Source organism: Charadrius vociferus, unplaced genomic scaffold, assembly GCF_000708025.1.
Source record: "Charadrius vociferus isolate BGI_N301 unplaced genomic scaffold, ASM70802v2 scaffold341, whole genome shotgun sequence".
NCBI lineage: Eukaryota > Metazoa > Chordata > Aves > Charadriiformes > Charadriidae > Charadrius > Charadrius vociferus.
Genome location: NW_009646847.1, coordinates 1,137,384 through 1,164,196, shown reverse-complemented (window position 1 = coordinate 1,164,196; position 26,813 = coordinate 1,137,384). Strand labels below are relative to the sequence as shown.

The following is a 26,813-nucleotide window of genomic DNA, read 5'->3' as shown; positions in this document are numbered from 1 at the left end:
TCCTCTCCCCTGTAGTATTGTGCAGGCAGCACAGCTCGTGTATTCGAACCAAGCTTTTATGGGAGGGTGGAAGCTGAAGTGAAGACGGTATAAACCAACCTCTGTTATAATGGCTTTTTGCTCCTTGACTCTCTTGGCTTCTTCTGGACATTGTTCAAGGTTGAAGACTTTGGAGAGAGGCAATGGTTTTCCACTTCGGCACAGAATGGCTTGGCACGTCCCCACATTGGCCACCGTCAGAGAGAAGCTGCTGGCTGGATCGGCCACATCATGACGAATATAGCAAAGGACAGCAGAGGAACCCAGCTTCTGCCCAGCCATGCCCAGCTTCCTGTTGGAGGAGAAGGTGTAGGAAGGCTCCAGACTCCAGTAACAGGCATTCTGGAGGGCTGCCTCACCCCACCTAACACATTAAGTGATATACCTATGCAGGTCCCACCAGGACCAGCTTGCTCACTGTCCTACCTGTGGGAGACCAAGAAGGTGTTGGACATGAACATGGTGTCTGACTGCTGTACCTCCTCCAGGAGCACATCGGCCATGGTGCACTGCAGCAAGCGTGGCAGCTCCTCGTTCTTGTCACCATCAAACATGCCATACACAGCCTCCACCCCCTCTGCAAAGCTCCCCAGTGCCAGGGATGACACACACAGCCTGTTAGAAAAGCATACAAGCAAAGTTAGTATGTCTCAAAAGATTATATGGTCCCCAAAACCACAGCTATCAGGCATCTTGCCATGAGTGCTGTTCTCACAGGGCAGCAAAGCCACTGTCCCCTACATTCACTGCCCCATGAGATGTACAGCTGCAGTTTATTACTGGAACTCCTGAACCCTCCTTTACCACATTCAGCAGTTGCAAGAGAAAGGAAAAGCATCTCTGCTAGGGTGGGAAGCAAAGTCCAAGTGTCCCAGGACAAGCGTGAAAACTGAGGGAAAGGACAATGTGGCGGCTTGAGTTACCAACGCTTAGCAAGAGATCTGGAGAGACAGAGGGACAGATGAGCTCTTGAGCAAAAGAAGTCTCCTTGGGCGCTTACCAGTGCACTCCACCTATCACCCTGAGAAGACCAAAATACTCACTTATTTCTTTGGCCTGCCATCTCAGCTACTCCATGACTCCAGAAGGTAGAAGTGAGTGCTGAGTCTGCCGTGAGGGAGGGCTTTGCATCAATCTTCAATGTGGTAATGTGACTACAGAGAGAAAAGAACAGAAATTCTCTCCTAGATCCCACTGAACAGTTTGTGGCCAAAGGACTTTGTCCAGTCTAGAGTTTTAGATAGCAGCCTGTGGAAAGAACTGCACCAAGGAGAGGAGTTTAAGGTTTTGGTCTTCTGGAGATGTCTGGCTACTTATGCCAGAGACAGCTGGGAGAACCTCATACCACCGGAGGAACTGCTTGCTCCGATGATTTGGACCCAGACTTTTCCCTTCCTATAAGATAGAAAGCTTCAGCTGCCTCAAGTAGGGAACATTATAACATATGCAGTGCTGTGATACACATTTTACTATCCCGTTTCCCCTCCTGGGAAGGGCTAACCTTCCCTGTGCAGGGCACTACTGGGTTGGCATCTCCATGGCTCACCTGAATAGGTCCAGTGTCTTGTGTTCTAGCACCAGGTTTGTGTTGCCGCTCAGGTCCAACTCTTGCAAGGTACTCGGCAGTGCCTCTGGGATTAGGATTTCAGTTAACTCATTGCAGCTCAAGTCCACAAACTGGAGCATCAAAAAAAAAAAAAAAAAAAGCAAAAGCACAATGACAAAGAAAATATTCTCTCTTCTCTCATGTGATCAGTTACTCCTGTGCTCCTTCCAAACATGTGACCCCACTACTGATTGTATCCCACAAATAGGTGATGAAAATGGGTGTGACCTATCAGTAGATTTATAAGCAGCAAATACTTATAACCTGCAATAGCCAGGACTCCCATACTAAAAGAACAGGTCACACTAAAAAGGCTTACATATACAAATCTGTTAAGCTATATAACACTCCCCACTGTCTCAAATGGTAAACCAGAAATACAGGAGTCAGAGACAGGTGGTAAAGAAGAATGAGAGATGAGCCATCTTTGATGAACTCAGAAAGGCAACAGATCTAGAATGTATATTCTGTGCCCTCTCCTCAGGCCGATCAAGGAAAATGCTAGGATCTCCAGTTCCTCTCCCAGAAGTTGCTCTTCACTCTCCAACCCAAACTTTCCCCTCATATCTCTTTACCTTCTCCATAAGAATACCTGAATACGTGGCAATTGTAGAATCTCTGGAAAGATGCTGATTTCATTAGAGTGTGCAATGAGTGTATGAAGTAGCTTGCAATTTGCCACTGTTGTGGGAATTGTTTTCAGTTTGTTGCCGCTCAGATTCAGCTCTTCCAAGTGTTCCAGCTTACTCAGTTTGCTGAAAGGAGAAAAAAAAGAATACTACATCTTATTTGTCAGAACTTATCGCTTTCTGAACCTGCAGATAAGGTATCCTTAGACACTGCCCTTTATGAGCTACGTTTCTAATTTATTGATAGGTGACCAAGAGTTCTAAGAGATGCTCTAATAAGAGCTCAGGGTCCCCAAACCTGGCTTGGATTTATACAACACACAGATACCTTCACCCCTGATTTCTAAAGCACTAAAGCAGAAGACATTGTAGTGTCTTAATTTTAAAACTGGCAAAAACCCCTAAGCCGTGTCAGTGTACTTTGGAGGAATAAACAAATTTATATGAAAGTGGTTGCTTAGCGTGACCAGTATCAGGTACTGGTAAAGCCTGGACAGACAATATCAGTGTTGAATTAAGTGTGCTGACTTAATAAAAAAAAAATCCCTTAGACTTTTGTGCTAATGTAACAGAATGTGCTGGTTTTTTATGAGACTGCAAATTAAGCTGACACAGAAGTCTACCAATACAGCACTAGCTCTCTACTATATCCCAAAGAAAATATATTTGATACCCCAACAGTGGACTGCAGATAATACTGAAAAGTAATAATGAATTAAGAATTCAGTTTAAGTCCTAGTAGGGTTCTGTGAGGAGGCACTGTTGATTCAATGTCAACAGATCAGTGATTAAAAAGAAAAACACACACACACTCACCGCATTATACCTAATAAAATTTGCAGATAAAAATATTGTGGAATCTCAGTTTCAACATACAGTAATATGAACTATTTGGTAACATGAACTTACCTTAAGAGCAAGTGATTTAAATTAGCTAGGTAATGCTATGCACATAGGAACTTGTACAAGTCACAATTAGAGACAAAACAAACCTCAGAGACACGGCTCTCAAAAAGGCTTGAGTCAGATGAACAGGTACTCGGAACAGAACAGTGCATAAAGATATCACCAGAAGGCGACTCAAGTAGATGCTCCCAACCAACATTATCTGGTTATGATTTCCAGTAGAGCAGTGTTGAAGTTCTGCTATCTGTGTAGCCACAAAAGCGTTGAGAATTTGGAAAGGGTTCAGAGGAACCCTCCCCGCATACTAAGAAACTAAAAAGGCTGAGTATATTTATCATCATGCATAGACAGCTGAAGTTTTCTTAAGCTACGCTTGGAAAATCATAGAATCACAGAATGGTTTGGGTTGGAAGGGACCTTTAAAGACCATCTAGTCCACCCCCCTGCCTTGGGCAGGGCCATCTTTCACGAGATCAGGTTGCTCAAAGCCCCATCCAACCTCACCTTGAACACTTCCAGCAATGAGGCATCCACAACTTCTCTGGGAAACCTGTTCCAGTGTCTCACCACCCTCATCATAAACCATTTCTTCCTTATGTCCTATCTAAATCTACCCTCTTTCAGTTTAAAACCATTGCCCCTTGTCCTGTCACTACAGGCTTTGGTAAAAAGTCTCTCTGTGCCTTTCTTTTAAGCCCCCTTTATATATTGAAAGGCTGCAAGAAAGTGTTCCTGGAGCCTTTTCTTCTCCAGGCTGAACAACCCCAACCTCAGCTTGCCCTCACAGGAGAGGTGGTCCAGCCACCTCACCATTTCTGTGGCCCTCCTCTGGACCCACTCTAAGTAGTCCAGCTCTTTCTTGTTCTGGTGACCTCAGAGCTAGATGCAGTGCTCCAGATGCGGCCTCATGAGAGTGGAAGAGAAGGGGAGAATCCCCTCCTTGCACTTGCTGACCACGCTTCTTCTGATGCAGCCCAGGATATGACTGGCTTTCTGGGCTGCAAGCACACATTGTCAGCTCATGTTAAATTTTTCATGCACTAGTATCCCCAAGTCCTTCTCTGGAGGGCTGCTCTGCAGGCTGTACTGATACTGGGAATTGCCCTGACCCAGATGCAGGACGGCACTTGGCTTTGTTGAACCTCATGAGGTTCGCATGGACCCACTCCTCAAGCTTGTCAAGGTCCCTCTGGATGACATTCCCTCCTCCTAGCCAATCACCTGCACCACAAAAAAGTATCTGATACTACGTAGTTTTTATACCACAGAAAGACAGTGCGATATACTGGTAAAAAGAAGCAGATAAACAATTCTCACTGAAAAATAAGATGCAGGCTTATTTAACTGAGAGCAACTGGAATAACTTAATAGGAACACATGGGAGTCTCCAGCCTCTTAGATTTCTACACTGAGCACAGATTTATCTCTATTTGAGCTCCAAATCGTAAGCCTGGGGTACGAATTAATGGATGAAAATTATATGAGCCACACTGGGCAGGAGTTCAGACAAGTCTGAGGGTCTTCTGACAAACTGAAAAGTGGAAAAAATGCAGCACAGCAAGGTGCATACCAGTAGCATTGAAGTTGCAAAGAAATACTGTCCCCATCCCCACACACACATCCACCACAACTAGAAGGACAGGAACCACTGCAGCCAACAGTATCCTGTGCCAATCCCCCTCAACATGCTGCTTCTTAGTGCGTGTGTAGGAATGGCAGGCTTTTGTCATCAAGCCATAGGGAAAGCATCTTGCTTTGACACTGATTCACATACAATTGCAGTCAGGCAGGCAAAATCCTCCTGGTGAGCACTATCTCACCCACCAGCTTTACTTATTACCTCGCAGGGAAAGTCTGTAGGTTGTTGTTCGCCAGATGCAGGATCCGTAGGCTCGGGTGTCCCACCAAGACAGGGATGCATTGATCTGTGAGGTTATTATTGGTCAAGTAAAGCAGCTGCAGCATGCTCAGACTCTCCTCCCCTGTACATGCAGAAGGCAAGGACTCCAGGCTGTTTGCAGATGCATTCAGGTACCTGAGGCTAACCACAGCAAGTGCAAAAATCAGACTTCACATCATCTAAACCCCTCCATTAACAGCAGGAAAAGGAGCTATGCAAATGCCAGCGTGGACAGAGGAACAGCATTAGACAGGAGGCCCAGACAACACAGTGCAACATCCCCACGCACTTAAAGATTTATGAGTTTACTAACAGCTTATTAGCTATATAGCACTGGGGATGCACGCAGCATTTTACAGTAAACTGAGTACTGAAGATCCTGTGGAGGGGGGTGGGTAATACTGGTGGAAGCAGACTACATAAACTTTTAGTCAGAGTCTTTAAAAGAAGAGTTGACTCATGTCTGAATAGACAGTTATGAAGGGTTGCTCATTTGTGACAGTCTCTCTCGCAGTTCTCCAATGACCTGATGTACTTTCTGCTGTAATGTCTGAAAATCTGTATGGCTTCTTTCCTTTGCACCTGAATTTACGCTCTACTTTTAAAGACAAAGCTCTTCAGGCAGTAACATGATCTTAGAATCAGCTGCAACTGAAGCTAATTCTTTCTTTGGTTGTTGGGTTAGGCAAGCCTCTCTTTTCCTGTAATTAAACAGTAACATGGACTGATTCCCTCAATTCAGCTTGATGACTACCCTTATGGCACCTGAATTACCTCCTCATAAAGTGCACACCTCATTATCTCTTATGCAAATGGCACCTTGCAAGGACAGTCATGCAGATGCCACTATCAGCCTTTACAGCTCCAAAGGTTATTGCAGACAAAAGACACTCGCCACTGCCACTCACTTCAGAGCCTTGACAAAGAGCGTCTCTGGGAGTTTAGTCAACAGGTTATGCTGAAGGTCCAGCACCTCCAGTGGAATGTGTTCTAGGAGAGGTGGAAGGCTCTGCAGATGGTTGTGCCCCACCATCAACTTCCGAAGGCTCAAGCTGCTGAGGATCCTAGAAAGACACAGGGTTTTCTTTATCAGCTTGGTTCACTCCTCTTCACATCCAGAGAGTGGGAAAAGGTAGTATTTAATCCATTACAATTTGACTGTACAGCAGAGAAGAATGAAAATACACTGATCCATAAAACGTACACAATGACAAAGCAGAAAAACACAAACGGTAAGGTGCCTCAGTCACTCTGAACACTTTGAAGTGTATCTACATTTCCCTCTAGGCTACTGCAGATTTGTAACTTGTGATAGGAGTGGCATATGCCTAGCATTCTCTCAGGCAGACAAAAAAAGAAAAGTCACAAAGGACGGATTTAAATGCCTGGTTTCACCAGTAGGCAGAAAGAAGCACTTCCCCTGTGCCAACTTAAATTCAGAGCTTTAACAGGCTGCTTAGCACTCCTGTATTACTTCTGAGGCTGTTGTCACATTTTCCAGAATTGCAGTGCTTATGGAAGAAAAAGGCCTCTATCCCCACGAACTGCGGAGAATTGCCTGCAGGAATTTTGAGAAAGGATATCTGAATGCATCTGGACATAGCCTAGAACTACCCTGCCCATTTGGGTGAGGCAATAATTTAGGACTAAATTCTGAGAGCCCTGTACAGAACAGCTTTGAAGCATGAAACACTAAAGATGCATAAGTGCACTGCTCCATGCGGGCCAATTAATTGAGTTTCTTTCTGTATGCTGTGGCTTCTCAAAGCAAATTACTCTGGTGGAGGGAGGAAAGCCATTCAAATGCAGACACACCAATACCCTTACTCAAGCTGACTCATCCAGAGCTGGCTTGGGTATCTTCACTCAACCCTGTTGCACATCGCTTTGACACAATTCTGGTTTTGGACCATTAAGTGTAAAAAGCAACTTCAGAGTGAACTATATCCCCTTATGCAAGGCTCTTTAAGCTTTAGTTTGCTGGATTAACCCGATGAATGGCTGAAAGTCAATGCTGGCAAAGTTCTATCTGTACACAAGATGTACTTACAGTGTTGATGACAAACACATACTTGAAGAGATCCCCAATAGATACAGTAAATTCCAGCACTTAGGAATCTTTAAAAATGCTTACATTTATTTTCAAAATGTATATTTCTATGTCTGAATTCTGCAGGTTCTTTTTGCATAACATACTTAAAATTTGGTCTTTTTAATCCATTGGCGTGGCTTAAATTCTTTTCTAGGTTCTCATTACCGCATCTTTGTTACATCCTTTTCCTGCTTCTGATGTATATAGTCTTGTCTCTGACAACCATTAGAACATCACTGCTAAAATCACTTCCCATGCTTGCTGCTTGAACTGCTTCAACCTGCTCTCTGCATTTCTTCACAGTAATCCACCCTTCCGTTCAATTTTGATGTAGCTTACCCTAGATGCTGTCTCTCATTCATTACAATCACACCACCACCAAACACACTTGTTAGGCTAAGAACATTTGTGCTTAGCTTCTTCCCACAATCCTAAGTACCCTGAAGAAGTCGTTATAAATATCTGCAAAATTGTGTTAGTTCTTGGCTCCCCTTTACCGCATTTCTGGAGAAACTGAAACAGGGAGAAACGAGTTGGCTGATAACAAAAGCTACCTTTGAGATCAGTTGTATCATATCTCTGTGATACCTCCCTATGAAATGTAACAGACGAAATCTCTGTGGGGCAATGCAAGGCTTATTAGGGCCTCACCTATGACTTGTGTTCACAGACACTATGGTAACACCAAAAAGTCATAGCAGTGTGTTCTACCTCAGGTGCAAACAGCTGCAGTAGAAGCCAGAAGCATAGGATGAAATTACCTGGCCCATTATTCAAGAATCATAGAATCACAGAATGGTTTAGATTGGAAAGGACCTTGAAGATCATCAAGTTCCAACCACCATGCCCTGGGCAGGGACACCTCCCACTAGACCAGGTTGCCCAAGGCCAAGTCCAGTGTGGTTGAACACCTCCAAGAAGCAGCTGATTTGGAAGTCAGTTCTTTCCAACATTTGAATACAGAGTGTTTTCGATGATGCACAGAGAAACTAAGGGGATTTTATCTCTGCACAACAAGGAATAAAGTGACTGGAATAGCACTTCTTTCTCCCCAGTCAGCTCCTCATAGAAGAAAGTTCAGCTCTTGTATAAGAAGAAGGTTTGCTGACCTTGATGGAAGCTCCACAAGGAGGTTGTAGCTCACATCCAAAACTTCCAGTTTCTTTGCTTCACAGGCCCAGTCTGGGACACACTGAAGTTGATTGCTGCGAAAAGCAAGGGGGAAAAGCTAGACACCAGCACTCCATATGGAACATACCCTGTCTGAATGCTGCATGACATTAGTGACAGCCAAACCAAAAACAATAGGCAGAAAAATGAACAACAGTATCTGAGCTAGTCACATGAAATTTATCTCATGGCTAGCTGCATAATGCAAACTGAGCTGGTGCATGATTGGTAGAAAGTACTGATGCAAGGCTCTGATGATCACGCTCTTTGTTTACAGCACTGACATCAGCAGAATAGGCCACCCTACGCTATTCTGCTATTGTGCGTCAACCCAGAACTGAAGGAAAAAGTGATCAGGTCCCCTGGGCGTCCTATCTTACAGGTCTCACAATGCTGCTCCAAGGGCAGATGTAGACAACAAAGTCAACAGCAGACATCATTGGCAGCTACTCTAAATTTGCTCCACAGATTCCCACCATTCAGCACAGCAAGCTGCCACAAGTGCAGTGATCCCTGCTTGTATTTTTTTGCTGATTACAGCCTAGAGCTGATGGACAGCCAGTCACCTAAACAAGTCATACTGATTCAGAGGAGCTTCTGATCGGGGACACTTTCATCATTCTTTAGTGCTGGGCTTTTCAATTCTTTTGTGAAGATGAGTGCTTTCCCTCAATTGCTCTCAACTCTTTCAAAAGCTTAAAAGCTTCAAAAAATTTCCACAGAAAACAGCAAAGGTGTCCAGATGCCTGCTTTATATTCTGTGGTTTATAGTCACTTACTGAGAGAGTTCTAGACATGTCAGTTGACCAGGAACCGGATAAATATTGACAGCTGTCAGACCTGATGAAGGAAAGTAAGTAATTAAGATTGAAGAGCTTCAGACACAAAAAAGCAGAGAAGCAGACAGACTAGCTAGCAAGTGAGACTTGTAGTCTTATTTTATGGATACTCAAGACCTCTACTCATCCTTCCCAGGACATAGTTCACACTTCATACATCTGCCATATGGGACTACAGCTTCTCACTATCCCATTTTTCATCTGCCATGTGGGGCACCAGAACAAGAGAGAACTTTTATTGGTGGACTCCAGATCTCACTGGAAGACAAATTCCTTGGACAGTAACTCAACACCACAACCTCCCCCTGTTACACAGCCTGCGCACATACATGCATGTGTGATCCCTAGGAGCTGACCTCAGACCACCCATCACATATGGTCTCACTAATGTAACATCAGCATAAGGGTTTTTTTTGTGTGTGAGAGAGGGTAAAGGGCTGTTTTCCTTTGTTCCCAGGGCTTGAAGGAATAAGGCAAATAAGGTTAAGAAGGCAAAGAGACGTACGGTTGCTGTTGGCATAGAGGGCCCGAAGGGAGAAGCCACTCAGAGTCAACTCCTTCAGCTTATTCCGCTCGCAGTGCAGCTGCTCCAGGCTGCCCAAGGAGCTCAGATCCAGATCTGTCATCTGATTGTCTCGTAAATCCATGTAAGTCACAGATTTGTTCCCCTCCAGAGCGTCAGCTGCTGTTCTCTTCAGGTTGTTCAGCCTAAACACTCAGAGATAACAGTTATAAAGTCAGAAAACAGGACACTGAGCACTGGACATCAGTAAGAAGAGAGAAGGAGGAAGAAGAAATTAAGAGTTCTGGCGAGGGCTAATGCCAAAGGTGAGCACAGTGAAATGTGCGAGGACCAATGGTAGTGAATACCATTTTACTCATTCCCCAGTGTTTAAGAAATTCTGAAGACCAGCCTAGAAATTAGAAGCTAGGCCAAGGGACAGATAATTTGCACTGACACAGGAAACTAATACAGAGACTAGGTACTAGCCTGCCTTGCCACAGACAAAAAGTTCTTTGTCCCCTTCTGAAAGCTCTGCTGTTGTCAGCCTGGAGAATCAGGATCACACCTCGGGAAGGGGGGCAGGGGGGAACTAGAGGGCTGAGTGACATTCAATGGCTTCAGGCATTGCTCAGTTAACCTTGCTTCTCTAAGTGAACTCTGCACATCCTAAAAGCTGAAGAATCAGTAAGAGAAAAAAATTACACCTAGTTTATTGCAAAATGTACTAGAAGTTACACAGCTGCTCTGCTGTAAATAGAAAGTAGCAATCTGGTTTATATATGCACGTAAGTTTGCCCTCCCTTACCTCAGGTCCACACTTTTGATGTGACTCATACGGTTCAGCCCTGCAAGGTCCAGGGTCTCTAGCAAGTTCCCTGCCAGGGCTAGTTTGTCTAAGACGACGAGTTTCTCACAAATTGCTGGCAGTTCACAGAAGTTATTGAAGGAAAGCCCAAGACAGCTGAGCTGTTGCAAACTTCCCAGTTCTTCTGGTAAGGACGTGAGGTAATTCCCATCAAGCCAGAAGGTCTGGAGACTGCAGCAGTGAAGAAAAAGAAAATAATTCAGCAAAAAGTAGTGAACATCACATTTAGTGTTTTTAGTGAATTTCCTCATATAGCTAGCTGGTCTCAGTGTAGCTGTTTTTTAAAGCTACATAACAGCTAATTTTATTCTTATACACATAAAGTTACTGGAGTACTTTTATTACGCATGTAATAGGCTTGGAACTGCACATATGCAAAACCAAATAGTTCCTAGATTATTCTGGAGGTAAACTTCCAGTTGTGCCAAAGATGTTAAGTTCATGAGCAAAATACAAATCAGTACTTATGTTGCAAATGAAAGATATTTACTTAACTGCTTGGTTTTCTACAAATTAAGAACTCCTCACTTAGCATGCTGGACAATCTTTAAAAGACTTATGACAAACTAAAACCAAAAACGACCGCAGTAACAGTACAGACCTGTCCCATAAGAAACAATAAAAATCAATTGCACCTTCATCATCCAATTGCAGGAAGCTCATATCACAATTATGGCACTTATTCACATCTGTGGCACTTATGGCACAGTTTAAGCACAATTCCTACCACACTAATGTACTGGTAACAGATTTTTTTACATTCTAGTTGTCCTTTCAGACACTTGGAAAAGAATAGGGTAGCTTTCTGTTGCAAGATGAATTGCTTTGAAGTTTGCATGACTATTGAGACTCAAACCCCCAAAATACAATTCCCTCATTATGATTATGTTCCAGTAAAAAAATTTCTGAACAGTGTTTAGTGGTGGTAGAAATGCAATCTGGAGCCATTAAAAGTTCTTATGAATAAGGGCTCAAGGGGTCATGAAGATGACTGGACCCATAACTAAGTTGTAAACCTCTGAAAACTCTAAGCCTGCACACAGCTTTTTCCTCAGTTTGTATATGGCTAAAAGATCGCTCTGGAAATTACTTGTTCATAGCCAATGTAGCTGCAGATACTCCTTTTTTAAAGATACAAGCTGGAGGAAGAGCAGGCAACAAGGAACCAATAGCTCAATATCAATGTTTATCTAAAAAAAATGCAGTAATAGTCTTACAATTAAATTTACTTAAGCTTAAGCTTTTATGCATTCTGGGTAGCTACTGGGGAATATGGAAAGAGTTTTTACTCCAGTAAACACTGTAAGACAAAATTTTCAGAAGGTATTGCCCAAGTATTTCCATGTTAAAATCCTCTAACACAAAAAGCAACCAATTCTGTAGAAAGCTACGAAAACATACTAATGCTGACAAAAATCACTAGATCTCTGTGAAAAGCTACCACAGAAAACTTTTATACAATAAATTAAAACTTTAATAGAAACTGCATCAGCATTGAAAATATTAAATACAAATAATAAACAAAAATAAAAATTGGGCATAAACCCACAAGAAATCATACAAGTCACCCCAAAGTAAAAACAAACACCCCCCCCAAACAATGGCTCACAGAGAACATAAAAAGCTTCAAGTTTATTAAACTTTAAGTGGAGTATATTCATATGCTTAGAAGCCTTCCTGTTTACTCTAGCTCAGCAGGGTGGCGCCTGTGATTCAAGGCATCATAACCAACTGTTAAATGTCTTCTTACACCACTCCAAAATAGGCGAAGTCCATACATCTCCTCTATTAGAAAACTGATTTACACAAATATATTTTACATAGCTAGCAGAATAGGCAGGAAGTCACAAATGATGAATAACTTTCTCCATACCAGTGACTTAAAATGGCAACTGTATAAATATACTGTTATATCTTCATTTTCAAGGAAAAACAAATCTTATTGGACATTACGGTTTTCAACATTCTGCTGGAGTCAAATCCATCATTCAATCTCCGTGGGCAGAACAGGCTGCCCCAGCACTCATACTTTCATGAGTAGTACCTTCATGTCAGCTGTGCTCAACTGAAGCACCAAGGATGTTTATGACCACAGATAAAAAGAATATACTCACTTCAACAGTTTGCCAATCTGGCTCGGCAAGTAATGAAGTCCATTACAGGAAATATTAAGCTCTGTCAGAGTGGAGATCTCACACAGTGATACAGGAAACTCTCCCAGTCTATTGTGAGACAGGTTCAGGCTCTTCAACTGAGAAAACCTATTGGCAAGAATACTAGTTAATTCACAAACCTCCATAGTCTCAAAGCAAAAACATACAAAACCATTCATAAAGAGTTTTTAAGTCTTTGTACGCTAGTGATACAGTCAGCTAATTCATTATGGGAGTTTCTGCACAAATTTGGTTTTAAGTCACTGATATTTTGTATCTCAGTGGTAGTACTGAAACTGATCAAATAGCATGGTTTTACTGCAGAACCTGGTAACAACCTTCTATCCTGACTCCTGACAGGCTTCCTCCCAGTGACTGTTACTAAGATTAAGGACACTAAAAATACTCAGTTCAAATTTACTTTCAAAGAATTTAGAGTCACAGTCTACCATTATGCAGCTTGGAAAAACAGTAGCTGAAAACATTAAATGGAACTGTTCTGAGAAGAACACAGAAGAGGCAAACACCCTTTTCAAGCTAGGCACAACAGAAGCCTAGCAGAGCTGTAAAAGGGAAAACTAGGAAAGTGCTGACTTCATGCTGGGAAGCCCCAAGACCCGCACCCAGAGGTCCTTGGAAAAGATTCCACATCTAAAGTGCCACTTGCTTGGCAGACTGTACCATAGGTACAGCCACGCAAGTACTGACACAGCCCTCACAGTCACTACGGTCCCACCTGTGCTTAACAGATGGTCGCCTATTCCAGCTCCTTCTATCACTGTGCTAGGTCCAACTCGAAGAAACTGAGCATGGGCTGGGGTTCTTCTCAAGAGGTTCTTCTCAAAAAGTTCCTACCTCTTTCTACAGAAAACAAAATATCTTTCCCTAAGTAATAACCTTCTTATCCCAAACTGGAACCATCAGAAAGTAATTCAGTGGGGAAATTAATATCATACTTTTATGAGACAATTGCCAATCTAATGTAACGTACCAGAGAAGTACTTCTTAGAAATATATAGTTCATTCATCTGCTCCACTTAACACACTTTTTGCTAGGCAATGGTGAGTACTCTTACTTTGAAGCAAATGTTTTGATATAGGTAACAAAACCAAGGTTAATCAGCTTGAGGGAGAATATTACTGCTAGCTTGAGATGTCTTGAAGTATAAGACTGAAAGGTTTTGAAATTTTTTCATCTTTATAGTGACTCCTTTTTCAGAATACTTGGAATGATCTGTGTAGGAACTATGCATTATATTTCTCCATTTTGCTTTACAATCATTGGGGGGAGGGAATAGTGGTAGTGTTTGGGTTTTTTTAAAAGAGGGAGCATATCCGAAACTTGGACATGGGTTGTTTGCTTTGAGAAAGCACCCTGTCATATAAATAAGGGCATAGGCATTTAATGTTTGCTGCAGCCCCAAACAGACTCTCTTGTAATGAAACTGGAAGCCAAAGGAAAAGATTCTATACTGGTAATAGCCTTCCTAAAGGGAACGTATTGTATGATGCAAAGATCTAACAATGATACAAAAATCAAAATTTGCATATAGAACTTCACAACAATAATAGAAAAGAAGGAAACAATGAGGACAAACCTATAGATTTGAACTTCCTCATTAACTGGTTCAACTTTAAGAGACTTAGGACTGATCAGAGTTCTTAGGTTTTGGAACCAGAAAATGCTTTAATGAAACTGCTTTCCCTGGAGTTCTACATTAGCTTTTCCTATGGCACCTGTCCTTAACACCAAGGTGGTCTTTCTACATCATTAGCAGAGAGTGGTGAGAAGCTGCCCCAAGAGGGATGGCATTAAACACAACAGCATAACCAATTATTAGAATTCATCCTTTTGCAACAGTATCAAAACAAACACAAAACGGGCATAAAAGTTTCCAAAGGCTGGAGGGAAACTGGTACATGACACAGCTTGGTCTGAGACTCCTTGAGCAGACTGTCATATTTAACAGGGAGGACAATACTCAAAAGCCTTTTGAGTTCCCCTTCTGTTCCTTCTCCTTTGTCCCAACATTCTCAAGCAGTAGGGATGTAGGGGTGGAATGCAAACTCTCATCAAGTTGTATACATGAACTATGTATATTATAGGGAATAAGGATCCTGAAATCGTTACAGCTACTCAAGTTTTGGTCTGTGCTCTCACAGGGCATATTGAGATTACAGTAGAGAGGTATGGAAACACAGCAACAAATCTTCAATGGGATGGCCATTCTCTGTTCAGCTGCCCAAACTGGTGCTAGCCTGAAATATTCCCAATTTAATGCAACACCCTGCTTTGCCACCAAAGCATCCCAGTACGACTCTGTATCAACTAGCCAGAATGGTGACACAAGACATGCATACGTCTACACATGCATATGTGTGCACACACACACACACACTTATCAATGAAGATCAGACTTGATAATGTTTTCCAGAAAAGGGAACTACTTGAAATGCAGTACGTTACATAAAAAATAAGGTAGAAAATGTAACAAAACAGGTGGGGTTATTTAATTTCCTTTGCTTAACTTTTAGCTAATTATTTTTGTTCCATTATTACAGTTATAGCTAATTAGACTCCTAGAGCTTCAAAGATTTCCTCAGAGAAAGAGATCTGATCATTGCAAAAAATTCTGCTGTCCGGAATTGTCAATCTCTAGGCACTGATAACACCTACTGCAAGTGAGCAAGTTTCTTCATTTGGGACTGCAACCTGATAAACATCCTAAAAACCTCAGAAAGAAAATCTTTTCAAAAGGCAATGAGCAGCCTTACGTGGGCTACCTAATGCTACCTGTTTATTCAAGATTGTGTGAAGTGAGGGCTTCTTTTATGGCTTTTGTTTGTTTGAGGATTTCAGCTTCATCAGACATAGTCACTGCCAGGAAAAGAGTCGAGTTTCTGACATGTCAGATCTCTTGTTGACTACATGCAAGGTCAAAAGAAATTTCAAGCCCCTTTGCTGATCCTGTGAACCAAGGATACCGCATTTTAGAAAATATAGTTCTGATATGGCTTTCAACATCATACAATGTATTTGAAGAGAGAAGGAGAAAGCAAAATCTTGAATTATTTTAAGCAGCTTTTCCAATAACAGAATCTTTTACAATTCAGCAGTTAGAAAACATTTAGACAAGTTTGGAATTAAAACACCACCAGACTAGACTCTGACTCTCAGTGAAACTGCAGAGAATTCCCACAAGTGAGCACTTTTTTTTCCCCCCCTGTATTTCCTCCTCTCAGACACCTAGGTATCTCATTACTCTGTAGGAAGAAAAGTGACATAACCTCATAATAGGCACCTAGAGATAAAAACAAAATAAATGAAAAATACAACAAAAAAAAAAATCAAACCAAACCAGAACGCTGCAGTTTTACGAAGTTTCTCCACATATATTTTACTTAAGGCACAGTGTGTTCCAAGCAGAGAGCCATTTGACAATATTACTACAGGCTTCCCAACAGCTTTCAAAATACAGAGAGTGACTCCTTGAATTCTTTTTAGCGTGGCTAGCATAGATAGCAACAGACTAATCTTCCTCTAGGTTGTTATGGTGTTCAGAAATTAATTTCAAAATATTTTTATAAGACTCCTTCACTTACCTAAGATGACTACATCATGCTTCCATACCATCACACAACTGCTACTCTCTTAAAAGCAGATCCTTACAAGTTCCCAAAGCAAAGCTGGAGTCTCACAGACCCTCTGCCAATTCCAAATACAGATTCAGCACTTACCAAAACAAGCTTTTTCAGACCTGCACTTCCTCCTACAAACACTTACCCAAACCAGCAGCATTATGCTTTCCCTCACCTTTTATTTTATACCCCAAGATATGCTCTGTTTAGCAAGCAGCCTTATATTACTATTGCATCTTGTCCATACTAATGGCATATCTCTCCACAAGGCTCATCTCAGATCAAACTTAGCACAGAGAATCTGTGGAAGGGAGTTCACGAATACTGTAAATTGTTGGAAGCTTATGCCTGCCTGCTCTGTTCAGTTCTGCTTCTTAGCCCCTCATTTGTCAGGGCTTCCAGAAGATCAATCTTTTTGCCATCCCACAAGAATGGGCAATACACTCCCCCTCCTCTTTATCCCTGGATGAACATGTCAAGAACTCCAAACGTAGAAGAAAAATAATTCTTTGCAGACCTGCAAAGAGAGTCAAGACTCCCTGCTCCACTTGATCTCATAAAATTGTGTCGTAGGTTGAGGTAGATGATGTCTTGACTGTAGAAGAGGTGCTCAGGTACTTCCTCAAGGCTGTAGCATGAAAGATCAACCATGCTAAGTCGCATAGACACAACCTGAAAAGAAGGAGGAAGAGCTGCAGCTGTACAACAATTTTTCTCTGGAAGTCTAATGGAAAACCAAAGAATGCAAGTAGTAAACAATTTACAAGAACATGAAAGAACCCCCTTGTACCTCCCAGGTAGAGTCCATGCAGGAAACTGAGTCCATGGCGTATAAGTTTATGCCATTTACTACTACTGTTTCTGCAAGCCCCCTGACAAGGATGCGTATCTGGATACCAGCTAGGACACACGGAAAGCCCTGCTCTGCATGTGCAATGGGCTCTGCCTGAAAGCTAGATCGTAAGAGAGTCAACCTAATGGAGAAAACTACATCTTTGGCTGAGGAAACTGCTGAGAAAGCATAATCTCTGAGCGCCTTCTAAAGGTGCAAGCAGCAACAGGAAGCAGTTCACTTTCCAGTTCAGTCCTTTAAGGTTTACAGAACCTCTTCTTGGCCTAGCTATTTCTTCCGACTTTCTTTTGTTAGCTTGTTCAGGGTATAACATTAGAAACATAACCTGTTATGATGAAAAGGCTTCATAAATTACGGTTTTGCAACATTTCATAAAGTCTTTGCAAATATGAGATGTCCTTTCATTAAGTATGCTTTGTTTCAAGGTCTTCCGTGCTTCATTCCAGATTTTATGACCTGCTTTATCCTCAACTCATTTCATAATATTATATGAGGTCAAAGTGCGGCTCAGCATTAAGCTATCACCATCTAATTGTACTTTAATGTGAAATAAGGATACAGCTTTGAACAAAGTACACTTTCCTTGCTGACCTATGATCTCTGTGTTAACTCAAACCTATCAGGGTAGCCCCATGCCAGTCCAGGCCACAGTTTAGGCAGATTCAAGTAAGGCAACAGGTGCAATTTTTAGGCTTCTATGGCTAAAGGCAGCCAGTGTCTGGGGTTTGCTCTGGTGACCTGTGACTAGCTACTCTCAACAGGTGCGGCGGCGGTGAAAAAAAAACAAACCGCAGAACTACTCCTCAATATTGTCGCACAGGCAAAGAAGGCTAAAAGAAAACCTCTGTAGTCTTGAGCACATAAGAAATGAAGAAAGCTGGAAAGTGTCCTGGGTACTTTCTCCAGCAGCATAGCTTCATCTCTGCCTGCATATCAAGCCTGCATCAGAAAACCCTTCTTACCCCTGTACCCACCACCTGAAATACTGTGGTCTCCCGGGCCTCACCGTGGACGCCTGTCGGTGCCACCGCTGGCACTCTGCCAGAGTTTCAAAGGAAACATGGTATGTTTGAGCTTGTGCTCCAGCAGACGTGAAAGCAAGTGTGTACTGCCGACGTTTCAACTCTTCCACCTGCAAAGGGAAAATTGAAAATAAAACAGTCTGCCTAAACTCCAGCAATTACAATGGGTCTGAAGTCTAGGGTGAGGCATTATGGACAACCAGTAACATCATACTTTGCTGAAAATGCAATTGTAAAGTTATTGGAGAGAAACACAGAAGTAAATTCTTTCTAACATCTTTCTGCAGAAGTAGGTCCAAGAAGTAATAATTTCCAGAACACCCATTCACAACATTGGCTACTAACATGAAAGCAGAACTAGCATCTCTTTGTTTTATTAGCCTTGAGGCTACTACTTAAGGAAAGCAAGTAGAAAGGGGTTGTACAACTGTCTGCACACGTTAATGCAGTAATTTGTTACAAAAGCCTAGATTAACCTCTTGTGGATAATACCCATCATTATAATCCCTTCTTCCTTTCTAAGCCACAGGAAGCTAACCAAAAGAAGTCTTACCTTCCCTCCAACGAGAGGCAAGATGTGCATCTTCCCTGTGTGGCTATCTTTCACAGAGGACACAATGAGGCACGTACCGCAGAGAATTACCAAGCGCTCTGCCCACTTGTGCAACTGGGTCTTTCCTTTGCGTACGTTATAGACTCCAGAGAGCAGGATGCGATCTAACTGTTCCACTTGACACGGCTTTTCTGAAGAAAAAGGGGACATTAGCATTTACTTTCCATTTGGTCTTCATTCTCAGCTGTGAGTACAAATAGCAACACAACTATAACATGTAAAATCAGTTATTGTAAAGAACAAGTAAAGACTTGTTGCACTTTAAAAAAATCTCTTGCAGAGGACAACTTTCTCAGTCAGTGCAGCAATGTTTGATAAGCAACCCTTGTGTGTTTTTCAGTATGTTATAACAGTTACCATGTAGCATGTTTTTAACCTACAGGTAATTACAGACTTTAGCAAATTTAGACACTTGCCAAACATCCTTCATTCAGATACAATACAAAAGCAATTTCAAACTCTTGTTGAGTCAGCGAAAGTCACAGAAACCATCAAATAAGTGGCTTCTACTTTAACACTGTTTTGCCTGTTCTGCACGCAGCTCCCAGACAGAAGGGGTTTGTCTCAGGTAAGTGGGTGGAGAAGCTGACTTCTTATGATTCCATTTTTTGACTCTGAATAAACAAATGATGGCTAGCGGCTTAGTCAGGCTGCCCAGCTCCACTATGCAAGAAAAATTTTCCATTAAAAGCACTGTGGGTTTTTTTCTGAAATGCAAAAAATACACAGGTGAAGTATTTAAAAGTAATGAAATAACTTCATTAAAAGCTTTCATCACCCTTATTTCTTTTATAGTTAACTCTTCACTTCAGTGATTTCCTTTTCCAACTGCTAGCACCATAACACCAATGGGCCTATGACTATCATTCTGTTGCTCCTTATGCACATGGTATCCTGCTCAAACCGATTCAGTAGGCCACTCAGAAGTCTCGCTCTGCAATGAAATGCATGGGGTTTCTAATGGCAGCCTGCACTATTATTAACCAGTTGGCACTTTCAGCCTCTACAGGCTGTGGAGGTATTTGACCAGGACCTTCCTTGCCCATCTCCATACAGCTTTTGGAAATACAATCCTCAGGCATATCTAGACCAAACTGCAGTATGTTTGTGATCTCATTAGGAGCTTTAAGGCATCTGTTGTAACATTGGAAACTAAAGCAATCTAGTGTCTTCCTGTGGAGCTGTCTTTTCTCAAGCCATAAAAGCCACAGAAGAAAGTTCAAGAGAACGACAGAATTGTGGTTTTTTTCTACTAATCTTGAAAACTTGTTATTTTAAGAAATGGTTACTGATGCTTTGCGTGTTTAACTTAGCCATCTATAAACCAAACAGACTTGGGCTTCAGCTGAGTTCCACCTCATAATTATAGCTACAGGAACAGCAACAGTGTGCACACACAAAATTTCTTACCACTGTAAAAGCGAATCATACAGCTGAGGTCAGAGTTCGCTGCCTCTTCCTGCATCCTGACAGGATCATCAAAACCCAACCCAGCCAAGTAGTCATACACAATCTGAAGGGGTTTTTCTGTTGGCTCCAGCCTCCTGTCAAAACATACAAGAAAGTAGTTTGAGAACACAAAAAAGTTTAAACAAGTCTCATTGCAGCCAAAGTGTAAGGAATACCGACATACTGGTTGTTCTGCTCCTCTGAAAAGGTCTTGCAAGCACGCATCCTTGGGGTCTGTGCTTCCTGCTTGTTAAGTAGCACTTAAGAACTGTAGCACTTGAAGAATTACATTGCAGAAGGGAAACAGAGAAGAAAAGCAATAGGCACAAGCCATACAATCCACGGTGATCATTTCCATCCAGGAGGAAACAATGACAAGAAACAAAACCAGAAATATTACACAAAAAGCAGACGCCAAATAATTAGAAAACCTACGTATAATGACTGAAATACATAAAAGAACTCTACTTAAATTTCTCTTCCACATGCAGCTGGGAGCAAAGCATACGAGAATCCTCCAGAAGAATGACTTCTAAAAAGAAAGGAAAAAGAAGTGTCCCATTCTCTTTAGCTCTCATCAGTGCAAGGTTCTTATGCTTTGGCAAATTAACTCAAATGGTACATTTAAAAACAAGGCGGTTTTAGAATACAACACATCATAGGAAGGATTCAGTGGCTATCTTGAATAAACAGCAAAAAGAGAAAATTCTCCTGAAACATCAGGTTTAGTATATTCAGAGCAGAAAAGATGTTTCCTGATCCTCTCATCTCACTTCTCCCAGAGACACTGAATTGTTATTTTCTGCAATGAAAATAACATTTTCTCACTAAATTAGAAATTTTACTTTAGGGAAAAAAATCTTAGTGTAAAAGATCAAGCACTGAAAATGTAAGATGGAAGTTAAAATAAATTGCTCCAGTGGTCCATTCATTATCCACCATTAAATATCCTCATTTATAATCTAAAAGTGCCTAGCTTCAGATTACAGTCACTGAACCTTGACTTGTCACCTATTCTTTAAACAAGTGTTTATAAATCATGAGACTACCCACTGCAAAATTCCTTTTCAAGATGAGGCTTAATATGCTTTTAAAATTTTCTTGCAGTAGGGTGGGTTTACTTTGACTCAAAATAATTTTTACCACTTTTTTTTTTTTCTTTTTTAAGTTTAACAACATTCTGTAAGTGCTAACACCACGACTGTTTGCTGTATCCTTGTACTGACTACACAAACCCATACAGAGACGTGTTGGTTCTGCTCAACAGTATTTATATTCCTGGATCAAACCTGCTCTCGACTATTTGGCATGTTTACTCATATCCCTTCAATCCACGAGTCTCCTGAATTGCAGTTTTTGCAAGTAACAGCCTCCTTCCTCTCCTCTTTAATATTTAGTACATTTGGCTTTTACATAAATATATCCAGCAACATTGAAATGCAGTGTTTTCCAGAGAATACTGTATGCTAAACCACCTAAATGAACCTGTTGCACTGAGTTTTCAGCACTCATTGGTCCCTCCATCGCCATCTATGCTTCCCTGAGTTGTTACCTTTCTTTTAGCCACAGATTATTAACAGAACTGAACAGTGCAAATTTACCTTTCTTAATTCAGACATACACTAACCCCTCATCCAAAAAAAATGCTTACACTGAGTAACAGTTTCCAATTTGTAAGGTATCAGCCAACGAGTTTTACTGGCTTGTGCATTGCTCTTCTATCAATGACACCAGACCGAAGAATCACAGGATGGTTTGGGTTGGAAGGAACCTTTAAAGGTCATCTAGTCCCACCCCCCTGCAATGAGCAGGGACATCTTCAACTAGATCAGGTTGCTCAGAGCCCCATCACACACTGCAATGAATGACTAATGCCTTTGGCAACCAAGCTTGAAATTTCAAAGCATCGAGATCAAGTTTGTTTGGTAAGACCTGTTTTCTACTGAACTTTGTTGACTTGCATGTCTTAACGTGATATATTTTATTACTGTATGCACCAAACCTGTCCGCTTCTTCTCAACTGAAGAACAAAAATATTTCTGATTCTTTCTAATGGTTATACTATAGTATTACCACTATTACTGACAGCTTGACAAATGCCATCTCATAATTAAGGCAGAACTGATTTCATAAAACATGCACCATTTACAAGTATCTAGTCATCCAGCCTTCCTTTGTAGTCAACAGGACACACCTCAAGAAATAAAATGATCTCTTTGCTCCCCCCCTTTTTGTTTTACATACATGATAGCAGTGAATATGACACCAAACTTTCAAAATAGCTTTCTGAGGTAATCTTAGAAATGACAAAGCTGTGTATCTGTCTCCTATAACAGGCAAGCTACTAGAAACTGGAATAAATAATAGATTGCACCAAACAATGCTGACTTCCAATATGGTAAACCCTGATGTATTCTACACCCTTCAGCACAAAATCCAAGAAGATTGAGACATCTGGATCTCCAAATACCTTGCCCAAGTTTCCCTTGACTACACCTGGATTCCAATTCTTCTGCTATTAAAGCGGTATTCTTGCCAGAAAAAAAAGCTTTTCCAGCATGTGATCCATGGCTCAGGAATCATAAATGCTTGAGCGCCACTCACAAAAACAACACTTCAAGTAGCCTGCCATGGATCACCCTCCCGAAAAAGCCGGGTACTCTATCCCACCACACTTGCCCCTTCTGGAGAAGAGATTTGATTTTTTTCATTATTTTTATTCTTCTAATCTTTCACTTCAGCAAGAATTAATGCTGCAGGGTTTCAAAACACTAATTTAAAAACCTCTTATTTTCTTTCTTGCCCACATAAATCAAACCGATACGCTTCTTGAAGACATCAAATGCACCGCCTCAGTTTTGTTTCTTTTCTAAAAAAGCCATGTACAAAAGAATCATTGCCAGTAATATCTATTCAAGTCTAATCCCTTAACAAACGTATCTCTCTTGCCATAGTACCATTCCTATCTGAAAACCAATCAAAAGAGTAGTCTGCACTATTGCACCATCTAGGTTTGCTTGCCACTGGCTGGAAGACCAGTCTTGCCAAAAAGTTAAGTCTTCTGAATTCTTCCAGTTGTCTGCAAAACACCACAAGTTGTTCAGAGTTCACCACCTGGCAAAACAGTTTGAGTTTACAGAAAAAACCTACACTTGAAAAGTCGCATGTACGCAGGAAGCAATGACTGACCACTCCACAGATGAAGCACGGCTTGGTGTTAGGCATTTCAAGGGTGAAGACCTGGTGGGAAGGGTGTTTGCCTCCCAGCCTGTGGCCGAGCTACTCTCCTGGCACTAGCTGTAAGCTGGGCCTGTGACCGAGGAAACACCAGCGCAGAGTCCAGGCGCTTAGCTAATGACACTCACAGGTCCAGCACAGGGCTTTGTAAATAAATTAATGAACAAACCAGCTCATTACCTACAGACCATATTCAAACAAGGAAAGGGAACAATTCATTGAATGCCTTTGGAGATATTCCAGAGACCTGACTGAATGGATCACTGGTCCAAGTTCTTGTCAAGAGCCATGTGATTCACTAACAAAACCTAGGATAGGCCAGGAAAGGGAAAACCAAAACCAGTACCAGGAACGGCAGTTCCTGTACAGAATTTCTTTACTACCATGATCAAGGCTGACAGGTTCCAGAGGCAACAGTTAAAGCTTGAGGCAGAAAAACGCGCTTTCTCTTTGAGAGAATGCAATGTGGTGTGAAACTCAAACTGGCACATGATCATATTAGAAACGTAAAAATTCAACTTGTAGCCAATGCAATACACACTGAATGCTAGCACACATGGAGAACACCCTGGCTGTCACAGCAACTGCTATTTGACACAAACAGCCCATTATATCCACATCAGTATCACATATCAGACTCTTCCACTAGTCAGAGAAGTAGCTCCATTAAGAGAAGGTGCAAAGGGTAAGGAGACAGAAAAGCCAACAAAAAGTAGCAACATTTCCACAACTCCTGCTGTGACTGTAGCTCTACTTCATAAGCACAGACAAGTTTTCAAATCTTTGTGGTTTAAATTTTTGTTGCAAGGGGTGTCCAGATCAAAGAAGGAATCCGTGCCGTTTTTGTTTAATCCTCCCCTATGCAGGAAGGTACAATTTCGGAATATGAAAGGATGCTAACGTAAGGAAAGACTCTAGTCAGGAGAACTCTAAAGATCCTTGAGGTGCACTGTGGAGAAGAAAAGAAAGTTCTGACATAAACTGACTCCCCTGTGCACAGACTTGAAAGGGAAACGCAAAATGATCACAAGGACACCACCAAACATTTAAAGTGAATACACAAAAAAGGTTTCTCTTATTCTTCCAATTACTGTCTAGCTTTCAGTATTCCGAGTTGGGTGCCAAATCAATCCTTGCCATACTCAGCTTCTGAAAGAAAGTCACCTACTGATACTACAAGGGTGAAGAATTCCAAAGTTGTTTGGGAGACAAATGTATCTATGGTAAAATACAATCAGATGCTTAACAGAGTAATTTGTATTCACAAACACATTATTAAAGTAATCAGCAACTTTGTTCAAGGAAGGAATTATCGCAACAGCGCATGGGGATATCTCGAGCATTCTGTCATCTTCCTGTGGACATGCAAGCAGGTACCATCCAGGCCTGCTTCCTGTTACTAACACAGATATTACTAAAGTAATACTGGTAATTCCCATGTCTCTACCGAGAACACCCCCAGTGGGAAGTAATTCAGGGATCTCTTCTTTGGCAAACACATTTTGAGAATTACGAGGAACAGACATGTTGTAATTAAGAAACCTTCATGACATTTAAGATAAATCTTGACAAAGTGCTAGACATACTGAGAGGCAACAAGAGTGGGAAGTAAACATTTACAACTTGGTACTTGCTTCTCAAACACTGATGGCAGGACCACTTTGCTAATCCAGCGCAAAGCCTGCCATAAATCAAAACCAGGCACGGCTACCTAGCACTTGAAAAGAGACAGATATTGAAAAGAATTCACACACAAAAGCCATATCAAAAGCTAAAAAAAGCCAAAACGTTCCTCTTTGAACACCTTTACAAGCTTTACCTAGCCTTCTTCATGATCTCCAGTAAAGCATCTGCTCTTCTTTCTAAATGCTGGAAAATCTGCTCACCGTTAGGGTCCCAAACAAGCTAATTTCCTTATAAATTCTTCAAGCAGTGAATGGAGATTTTCAGCTGCCTCAAAGGCTACATTCAAGTGTCCATCTTCCCTCATACAGTATTTGTAACTAATCTACCCCTCATTCCAATAACTCAGGCTGGGCAAGGCAAACAGGACTAAATAACTTTTTTCAACAGTCAGTTTTAACTATATCCTATTCTCTGCATCTCTTGCCACGAGCACTCCCTCCTTCATGCCACGTTTTTAAAATTGGACACATGCAACTTGTGACTTTCATTGTATTATCAAAAAAACAGCTATTGGTTCTGTTCAGCATGTGCTGTCTCTGCTGCTTAGCCTTCAAGTAAGCAATTTTTTTTTTCACTGAGAACTGGAGTGGCAACTTTATAACTGAATCGTAAGTCCAGAAGACTCAATGCAAAGTCTAAATCCTAACAAACCTAATGGGAGCTTGTAAACCTAGAGGAGCCCATACTACACCCACAGCATAAAGGTCATGCACATTAAACCCTGAGCTGTCTATTTTCAGCCTAAATCAACTGCAGACATAAAACATATAATCTGATGCTTAAGCCTTCTTTATATAACCCTTACTACACTATCTTTCTGTCTACCTTTAATTATTTACCTGGCAAGTCTTCTTAGCAAAAAAAATTACTAACACATAAATATTACATGACCTAACTGTGAAAGAACCTTACATGCTTCACTGACTCAGAATAACTGTTTACAGCCTCTTAAATAGCTTAAGTTTTCTGGACACTAAAGCATCTATAATATAGAACATCACAAAGGAGTATATGAACAGTAGCCTCTACCTACAAAATGAGGACATGCTCCTGGTTGGAGCACCAGCCAAACCCTCCCAGCTAAAACACCTATGCCTTAATTGAGAGATGTGTAAAAGGTGCACCACCACTTCATTTTTATGAATTGCATTACTCAAGGCTGTATTTAACTGCTACCTGCCACCTCTATCTGTTCCACATCTGCCCTGCTTCCACACATAGGCACACAGTGAACAGACCCCTGCAAGAATAAAGCAAGTGTTTCTCAAACACGTTTATCCTTTCTCAGCCCTCACCTGACCAGGTCTCCATGAAGTTGCAAAAAGAGGTTTTTCCTCTCTTCTCCATCACATATCTCAGCCGCCGGGGTCTCCACCGTACAGAGGACCAAGCGCAAGTCCGAAGAAGCGGTAGCCACAGCATCTCTTCCATAAACATACACGCAGCCTCGTCCGACGTCCTCTTTCAGCCAGTCCCTCTCACGGGAACCAAAACGACTCCTGTTCAAGCAGCTCCTGCTCCCGTTGCGCTTCACGTTTCTCTGCAAGGCAGCCCAAAACCGAGCGTCAGCAGCTGCCTCCGAGCCGCCGTCCGACAGCCCTCCTCCCCGC

General features: G+C 41.7%; 1 protein-coding gene across 1 annotated transcript in view; it reads right to left on the bottom strand.

Annotated features, from left to right (window-relative positions):
- The window catches only part of PHLPP2 (PH domain and leucine rich repeat protein phosphatase 2), a 30,561-nt gene that overhangs the window by 2,719 nt on the left and 1,029 nt on the right, over positions 1–26,813 (bottom strand). The window contains exons 2-18 of the mRNA XM_009894079.1: positions 26,499–26,802; positions 20,242–20,375; positions 18,772–18,962; positions 18,203–18,328; positions 16,861–17,015; positions 12,666–12,812; positions 10,492–10,722; positions 9,687–9,889; positions 9,122–9,182; positions 8,282–8,377; positions 5,989–6,144; positions 5,021–5,221; positions 2,238–2,400; positions 1,586–1,716; positions 1,083–1,193; positions 466–654; positions 100–331 (exon numbers count right to left, since the gene is read on the bottom strand). Coding sequence (XP_009892381.1) covers positions 100–331; positions 466–654; positions 1,083–1,193; positions 1,586–1,716; positions 2,238–2,400; positions 5,021–5,221; positions 5,989–6,144; positions 8,282–8,377; positions 9,122–9,182; positions 9,687–9,889; positions 10,492–10,722; positions 12,666–12,812; positions 16,861–17,015; positions 18,203–18,328; positions 18,772–18,962; positions 20,242–20,375; positions 26,499–26,802 — 2,831 coding nt within the window. The remainder of the gene's footprint in view (positions 1–99; positions 332–465; positions 655–1,082; positions 1,194–1,585; positions 1,717–2,237; positions 2,401–5,020; positions 5,222–5,988; positions 6,145–8,281; positions 8,378–9,121; positions 9,183–9,686; positions 9,890–10,491; positions 10,723–12,665; positions 12,813–16,860; positions 17,016–18,202; positions 18,329–18,771; positions 18,963–20,241; positions 20,376–26,498; positions 26,803–26,813) is intronic.